Source organism: Epinephelus moara, chromosome 4, assembly GCF_006386435.1.
Source record: "Epinephelus moara isolate mb chromosome 4, YSFRI_EMoa_1.0, whole genome shotgun sequence".
Classification (NCBI taxonomy): Eukaryota; Metazoa; Chordata; class Actinopteri; order Perciformes; family Serranidae; genus Epinephelus; species Epinephelus moara.
In genome coordinates this window covers 7,184,312-7,193,668 of record NC_065509.1, presented here as the reverse complement: position 1 = coordinate 7,193,668, position 9,357 = coordinate 7,184,312, and the positions used below count along the sequence as shown (strand labels likewise).

Here is a 9,357-nt window from a genome sequence, read left to right as displayed (position 1 = left end):
CTTTAATTTTGGAGACAAAAAAATGTAGGCTTAGCGCCCTGTGGTCCATTGCCCAATAGGAAATGTAGAATACTCATAAGTACTTTAAAAGTGCTTGAGCTACTTTACTCAGGGAGTATGCAGTAAAGTAACTGGTTACTTTTTTAAAACGTAACACAGTAAAGTACTTTGATTACTTTTAAAGTAACCCTTACCCAACACTGCTCATCACCATCACCAAGTCATTCAAAAAGCACTACACAGAGAATCATATGTTTACCTTTACTGTTTATTTCTCTTAAACAGCCAATAGTACATGGAGCCAGCCATCACCCTCCTTTTCACTGCTTCACTGTTAGTTAATGCTACTTCTTGTTTCAGGGTCTCAGGCATGTTATGTCCACTCACGTTCTCATCTCTCGCCTCTCACAGATTCCCAATTCTCCTCATCATCTTCCCTTTCTCCCAGTATATGGGACTACTGTATACATCAGTGGATATGGATGATTATCAGAATATGAGCCCCTAACTGAGCTTGGTTAAACTAACTGATCATGTTTGATTTGTTCATTTGTCTACATCCATGCAGACAAATCAACAATATACTTTATCGTGTTATACGGTGAAACTTTTCACTTTATAACGTGATGACTTATATTGTTTACAATACGGCATGTCATTTCTGTCTCTACATGGTCGCACCTTTACAATCCTCCTCTTTTCTCTGTATCGCGCACGGCGGAGCGCACACACACACACACACACACACACACACACACACACACACACACACACACACACAGGTGAGCACACAAGAGTGTGGCTTGGGCCGCATTTTTCTGACCAACAATTATATACGGCACTGTGCACACAGGGTTTTCTTTCGTTTCGTTAGTTTCTTCGTTCATTTCAACTGCTGCAAGTGTCTGCTTGTGCTTCTGCTGAAGCACTCCCACCCTCCTCCATCCCTCTATCCAGTGACTCGCCGGCACCGGCCGCTTGTTCTGGGTCAATTCCACGCGAGATTTCTGAGATTCACCCTTTTGGTTTCCATTCATTCCATTCACATGTGACCTAGCGTCTCAGAGCTCATGTGGCCTAAACAACTATTTAAGTGTTCACACCCACACAGTGTAGAAAGCCTGTGACTCCCCACCAATCAGTGAGAACGGAAGAAGCCTCTAGGATGAGAGGTGAAACGTCTTCAAGAAACTCAAGCAAGTCCAGTTGCCTATGATATAGGCCTAGTACTCAGAAGCACTTTTAATGGACAGAAATTGATGGTGCACAATGGCATGATGTGCATATATAATTATAACAACAAGCCAAGGATCACAACTGTGCTCCAGCAGCTCAGTTAACAGAAGAAGGACAAAGCCCTTTTTAACCAGGTACACAACACACCGACAAAGGAGATCAGAATAGCAGAGAGAAGCTTCACTGAAATGTTGAAAAACAGGCTAAAAATGCTGTGGCAGTGAAGTAGTGCCTTCAGGGCATCACTTGCTACAGTGGATCCCTCCCCCCATACTGTGGTGAAGCAACAACTGGCTTGTCACCTGACTGTAGGTTTAACAAAACTCCACCCTATACCTGACTCAACACAGACAGATCAGGAAAGGCTGCCTGTCCTTTCACCTGAGCACACACACTCACACTAACAGACAAATAACATAAAATTCACTGAGACAAAAACAACAACAGGAGAATTCTGGGATACTGCATCCTCAGCCAATTAGTGACTGCAGACACTGCTTGGAGTTTTACAGAATAAGGTAACCACGTGACTCAAGTTACTTAAGGGAAACATTTCAGAGGAGGGAGTATTGCCTGTGTTGTGTTTTTGCTTCACTCCCAGAGGAAAATGGCTTCTTGTTCAGTGAAGGATCTCTGCTGCCCTGTGTGCCTTCAGATCTTTAAGTGTCCTGTCATCCTGTCATGTGGCCATAGCTTCTGTAAAGCCTGTCTGCATTGCTGGTGGAAAGAGAAGAAAACCTGTGGATGTCCAGTCTGTAAGCAAAGATCTTCAAACACTGAGCCAACATGGAATTTGACATTGAACAAATTGTGTGAGGCCTTCTTACTGGCGAGAGATGTGAGCGCTTCATCAGGCTTTGAGGCTCTCTGCAGTTTGCACTCGGAGAAACTCAGACTTTTCTGTCTGGACGATCAGCAGCCCGTGTGTCTCGTTTGCAGGGATTCAGAAAAACATGCCAGCCACAAATTCAGACCTGTTGATGAAGCTGCACAGGACCTTGGGGAGGAACTCCAGAAATCCCTGAGGCCATTCGAAAAGAAGCTGTCTCTTTTTATTAAAGTCAAACAACACTGGGATCAAACAGCACAACACATTAAGGTCCAGACACAAAACACAGAGAGGCAAATTAGGGAGCAGTTTAAAAGGCTTCACCAGTTCCTAAAAGAGGAAGAGGAGGTCAGGATAGCTGCTCTGAGGGAGGAAGAGGAGCAGAAGAGCCAGGTGGTGAAGGAGAAGATGGATGCTGTGAGCAGAGAGATAGAAAACCTTTCAGACACAGTCAGAGGTGCAGAGGAGGAGCTGAGAGCTTCAGACATCTCATTCCTGCACAACTACAAGGCCGCAGTGGAAAGTGTCCAGCGGCGCCACCTACTGGATGATCCACAGCTGCTCTCGGGTGCTCTGATAGATGAGGCCAAACACCTGGGCAACCTGACCTTCAACATCTGGATGAAGATGAAGGACATGGTCTCCTACACTCCTTTTATTCTGGACCCAAACACCGCTGGTTCATACCTCGTCCTGTCTGAAGATCTGACCAGTGTGAGAGTTGGGGATGGACAGCAGCTTCCTGACAATCCAGAGAGGATTAAAGATTCGTGCTCGGTCCTGAGCTGTGAGGGATACAACTCAGGAACTCACATCTGGGACATAGAGGTCGGGCAGAACACAACCTGGGAAGTGGCTGTGTTTGAAGCATCTGCCAACAGAAAGGAAAGCATTAACTCTGGATTATGGAGAATAGAGCTTTTTAATGATAAATACAGTGCATATTCCCCATCAGCTAAAGATCCTGTTACTGATATCCAACTGAGCAAAAAACTTGAACGAATCAGAGTGCATCTGGACTGGGACAGAGGAGAGGTGACATTCACAGATCCAGTCACTGACACACACATGCACACGTTTACACACACTTTCACTGACAAGCTGTTTTTATACATCTGGACTGACGATACACTCCCTCTGAAGGTTTTACCAGTGAAGGTTTCTGTGACAGTGGAACAGTAAAGGTAGAGATGATGATGATGCTGATGATGATGAAGTTGATTATGTGCTTCTTAAAGAGAACCTATTGTGCTAATTTTCAGGTTTACATTTTAATTTTGGTTTTCTACTAGAATATGTTTACATGCTTTAACAGTAAAAAAAACAAACACATGTTTTCCCTCATACTGTGTGTGCTGGATAGACATGGTCCAGCAGGAATATGATCCAAAATCAGGAGGAAATTTACAACACTGGCAATAACGTTTACATGTTTCCCTGATGCTAGCATGTAGCTACATAGAATGCCGAAGTCATGCCCCTTCCGGTAGAACTCATGGGACCTTGGATCGGAAAAAATATGAATGGCAGTGAATGAGGAGAGCAATATTATCTTTTGCTCCCGTTTGAGTTGCGACATGAAATCTAAATATGTTGTTAATGAATTTAAAACATAAATTTTATGGTCAAGAAAGTCACACTTTGTGGTAAAACTGTTGAGATATAAGCTTTTTAATTAGAAAGACTCAAGAGTAGACAGGAGGAGGTCGCGTATGTGACGTCATAGCTTTCACTCACTTCCTGCAGCTTGGCCTCCCTGCTGAAATTCCACTGTTTTATGATTAATCGATTTATGATTGAAGATGTCTGTGTGTTTTGTGCCAGGTTGCAGTCACTCCAAGCTGCAGGAAGCGAGCGAAAGCTATGACGTCACATACGCAACCTCCTCCTGTGTAGTCTTTCTAATTACGTTTTTTCAAAAGCTTATATCTCAACAGTTTTACCACAAAGTGTGACTTTCTTGACCTTAAAATTTATGTTTTAAATTCATTAACAACATATTTGGATTTCATGTCACAACTCAAACGGGACCAAAAGATAATATTTCTCTCCTCATTCACTGCCATTCATATTTTTTCTGATCTAAGGTCCCATGAGCTTCACCAGAAGGGGCGTGACTCCGGCACTCTATACAGTGTACTTGCAGCCAGGAAGTGACTGTAACAGAGAATAGCGGCACTTTCTTCCCCTTAAAAAAAGTTCCCAAATAAGACTTCTAAAAACACCGGACATGTTCCAGCAGGAATTATAGCCGAAATTATAGCCTGCAAGTTGTACTTGCAGCCAAGGAATGACAGTAATAGAGAACAGTGGCACTGTCTACTGTGAAAAATCACCAATAAAAGCCTCTAAAAACAACCGGACATGTTCCGGCAGAATATGATCCAAAATCAGGGAGACATTTACACCAAGTTTGTACATGTTTCCCTGACGCTAGCATGTACCTACACTTACATTAGCAGTGTACTTGCAGCACAGGAATTACAGTAACAGTGAATAGCAGCACTTTCTACCCTGAAAAATCACCATTTAAAGTTTCTAAAAACACCAGACATGTTCCAGCAAGAATTTGATGTAATATCACGAAGAAATTCACAACATTGGCAGTTTAGGTCTCCTTGACGTTAGCATGTAGCTACATATATGTTAGCAGTGTGAGCTGGGAATGACTAAAAAAGAGAAAAGCAGCACATTCTGCTGTGAAAGTCACTGACAAAAGCTTCTAAAATGACCAGATATGTTCCAGGAATGATCCGAAATCAGGAATAAATTTATATTGCACCTCAGTTTAGGTTTCCTTGACGTTAGCATGTAGCTACATGTATGTTAGCAGTGCACTTGCAGCCAGGAAATGATTGTAACAGAGAATAGCAGCACTTTCTACTGTGAAAAATCAATGAAAAAAAGCTTCTAAACACAACTGGACATGTTCCAGCAGGAATATGATCATAATTCAGGGAGAAATTTACAACACTGGCAACCGAGTTTACCGAGGCTTCCTTGATGTTAGCATGTAGCGTCATGTAGCAGTGCAGGCCACGTAATGTGACACTTGCAGTAGTGTGCCTAGAGCAGATGACCATATAAAGAAATCTGGCACACTATGACAACTTTAGCAGGTAGAAAAGTAGGAAAACTTTCGGGAGAGAGTGTTCAGAACAGCAGGAAACCTGAGGCTTCCTCACAGGGATTATCTCTATGTACGTTTACCTCATCATTTGAAAATTTTTGCAACATTTAATATGAAAATCCCTTTTTTGTAACAATATCACAGAAAATATGGAAAGCATAATGGGTCCCTTCCAACTTCTGTGTTATTATCGCTTCATAAACATACATTTTTATAACCAAGGCAACATGATAAAAAAGATATTTTCCATTAGTTCAAGTGACAAAAGCACGTTTTCTTTTGTATTAAGGTTTGCAGATATTTGTTTTTTGTGTATTCAACTCAAAATAATGCAGGTGAACTGGGTTTCATTTGTGCTGCTCGAAGTGCGAAACGTTACAGTGAAAACATTATTGTAAACAATTTTCTTTCTTTCTATATTTTCCTTTCTGTTTTCACAGAAAATAGTTGAAAGCATCAGTGTGGTGACTTAGTGGCACACCCAGATACTTTTCATAGGGGTGGTCACATGGGGCCATTGAAAATCTTGGGGTGGTGCAATTTGCAGGGGGATAAGGGATCTCCATGAGGAGCTAGCAGGTCAACAGTGGCATACATCATTGAACCTAAAGATTAACTGAGATGCAGCTCAGTCAAGTTTTACTTAATCATACATCTGTAATATACATTGTGTTTTGGTTAGGCGCTTATTTAAAAATACAAAGTTTCGTGTGTGTAAAGGCTTAGAACATTATGATGGGTAACATTTTTGGGTTGACAGCATTTGTTACACAGATTTGAGGCAACATTTAACCACTCTAGAATTGATTTAAATGGTCAAAAATTCAAAATACCACATTAAGACACCAAGACCTTGAGGAACACCAATGAAAAATCCATGTTGTGATTTGGTTTAAATAACACTTTTGACCTTTAGCAGATTGCTCTAAGAATTGCATGTTTTGGCAATTGGATGGTGAGCACTTCTGTTCTGGAAAGTGCTTAGAAACCCCCTTATTGTCAATATACCTATGAAAGCTGTACGTTTTCAGAATGCCGAAGGTCTCTAGTTTGTGGCTGTAAAGTCTCATGAGGCTGAGGTCACAATAAGTCATTTTATACAGTGAGGTCAAGTTTCAAAAACTCTCTTTTTTTTCATTATAATGAAATTGCTACTTTGGGGACTTACATAATCAGACTTAAAAACAATTGAGCTTGTTGAATCCACAAGAGTCTCAGCTTTCCAGTCATATCTTAGTTATGTGATTTCAAGACTGATTAGGGACCCAGTATGCAGAAATATTCAAATACAGCATCCTTAAAACAGGCAAAAATACCACATTTATACTGCATGAAAGAAACTGAATGCTTTTAGCCAAAATTGCATGGGATTAGCATGAAGTGGTCATGACTGTAAAACCTGACTTGTGAGTACCCAAAGAACCATTTTCCATTCAGTTATTTTGAAGTGAGAGTTCAAGGGGCCCCTTTGATAATTGCCATGCCAGTTTTCCCCTCTCCAAAATTAAACCTAACTTTAGAGGGTTGCTTAGCCCCCTTTGCAACAAGTTAGCATGAAATGGTTGGTGAAAATGACCGTGGCACAGCCTCTTAAAGACAGTAATGTCAGCCTCCAAATATTTCATGGGGCAGGGGGCAGCAGCAGTTGTACCAGGGTGACTAAGGCCTCTCTGGTGTGCTGTTCATCTGCTGTGTCACATGTAATGAAAGGCTTTCTGTGTTGTTATTTACACAGGCCATGGTTATTTCATGTGAACACAAGGATGTTTCAGCCAGCAGGATTAATAAGGTCAATTAATGTGGCAATCATCTACACTGTAATAAGTAACCTATAGAATTTACCCAATAAATCTGAGGTAACAATTTGCATCGACTTTTTTTGGGTAGATTTAATTCCATATATTGAGTATAAAATAACTGAAATAAAAAGCTATGAAATAAATTGGGTTAAATTTACCTCACATTTATGTATATATTCAACAGCTACTTACTCAATAAAATTGGGTAAAATTATCTCTTAATTGCTAGTAGGTAATACCTGATAATTACTAATAAAAGTTAATTTATATCAGTAAGTAACCATTACTTATTCAGATAAGGTAAGATTTACCCCCCAAAAAAGACTTTCAGATGGTTATCATCTCAATGTTTTTAATCCATAAAATCATCACAAAAAAAACAGTGTAAAGCAGAGTAAAACATTTCAAGTGATGAACCTGTTTTATAACTCACTAAACTAACAGCTTCAAATGTTGTTTCTGGACAATAAAACATATCTTCCTGTTTAAGGACATCCAGATTGCTAGATAATAAAAAGGAGTAGTGAGGAGATCAGAGCAGAGCTCCAAGGGATGTCCAATCACATGAAGATTTTCTTGTATCCAAACTCTTACTTGTGTCTCTTCAGCTTTACACAACAGTGACTGACCAAATCTGCAGTCCAGGTGCATTTATACAACAAATAACAGAACCGCCTTGTTTACATGCAGCAATGATCCACCAAATGATCAAAAAACACAGAATAAAGTGCAATACAACAGCTTCACACAACATTTCAAGGAATGAACCTGTTTTATAACTCACTAAGCTAACAGCTTCACATGTTGTTTCTGGATAATTGACTAATGCACACACGCAAACTCTACAAGGTCGTTCCTGTGCATGTACAGTATCGAACATCTGGATAAGGATAGAACAGATGAACACCAACATTCTTTAGTTTCTGTGCTTGCTCTCACTCTCAGAGATAGGATGAGAAAAAAAGAAACAAACAAATGGGGATGGGAAGAGGAGGGCATAGAGGGAGAGATCAAATTTCTTTAGGCTACACTCAGTGGTATTGACCAGACTGGCCACTTTCTATCGGTGTTCCTTTTCTGTCAATCTGGGGAAATCAGAGAGCAATGGAGTGGGCTGAGAGAGGCTGTGACATACTTATGTATCCATCTGTACATATTTATATATTTGTATGTGTCTGTGTCTGTGGGTGTGTCTGTGTATGTGTCTGTGTGTGGAGCAGAGGAGGGAAGAGTAGAAAAATAAAAAACTACACTCCATCACAACTCCATCTAGCTATGTCCGGACAAAACATCCTCTTGGAACAAGAGAGGAAATGTGTGTCTATTGCATGAGCTTATTTTTGAGGCTGTGGACCTTCTTCAGTAGTTTTGCTCCATCAAGTTCCAAAAAAAGCTTTTGAAAAGCTTCAAACGTGTTCTTCAGCTGCTTTGGATATTCGAGGTTGAGGGCATATATCAGTCCCATCAGCAGTACACATGCCTTTGTTCGGCTTCCACATCCTTCCATCACTTGGTTCCCCTCAATCACAATAGACACATCTGATGGATCCTCCTCAGCCATGATATTGTGCATCACGATCACCTTCATTGTTTTGTCTGTGTAGTCCTCACATTCCTACATGTTAAAAAGAAAGAAACAAAAAGCATACACATTTTAAATTTAAGTATATTATTTAAGATGCTGTTCCAGTTGTGGTGGAAATTTTAAGAGTCCTAGCAGAGGAGAGGAGAGGAGAGGAGAGGAGAGGAGAGGAGAGGAGAGGAGAGGAGCAGAGGAGAAGAGAAGAAAAGAGAGGAGAGTAGAGGAAGACATGAGGATCCCTTGAGTTAATCAATCATCTGTTATCAATATGACATACCTGGCAGTCATGGAAAAGATCTTCTTGTCTTTCACCGAGGTAGTCAATGAGGCAGCAGACAACTGCATCCCTTTTTTTCTCTCAGTGCTCTGTGTCTGTAGGGAGATACAATTTAGTGAAAAGACGGTTAGTGTAACTCAGTGATTAACATACACTAAGGCCGAATTCCTTAAAAACTAAAACATTTTTTAACATTTCACAGATTGATGTTAAACTGTAGTTTGTTAAGTTGGTAAGGAGCTCAACTTTGTGCACAGCAAAGCAATAGTTTACAAATTATTTCACTTTTAATTCACTCAAATCAATTATTACATATTTGTGAAAAAAGTAAAATAACATATGTCATTTACAGTGTCCAGCAGAGGGCGTATCTTGGAACCAGCAGCTCCTCCTTTAGCACGCATAAGCTGCAAAAGACCTGGTGTGTACTCATCAAGCTTCAGCATGAATGTCTCCTCCAAGGAAACTGTCGTTATACGTCTGAACTCTTCCTTGATCTAGTGA

General features: G+C 40.5%; 1 protein-coding gene across 1 annotated transcript; it reads left to right on the top strand.

Annotated features, from left to right (window-relative positions):
• The first annotated feature begins 542 nt into the window (after positions 1-542).
• LOC126389351 (zinc-binding protein A33-like) lies at positions 543-3,572 on the top strand. The gene is made up of 2 exons (XM_050043001.1): positions 543-1,754; positions 1,892-3,572. Exon 2 carries the CDS (start codon positions 2,474-2,476, stop codon positions 3,245-3,247), a length of 774 nt encoding a protein of 257 aa, XP_049898958.1. The 5' UTR covers positions 543-1,754; positions 1,892-2,473; the 3' UTR covers positions 3,248-3,572.
• The last annotated feature ends 5,785 nt before the right edge of the window (positions 3,573-9,357 follow it).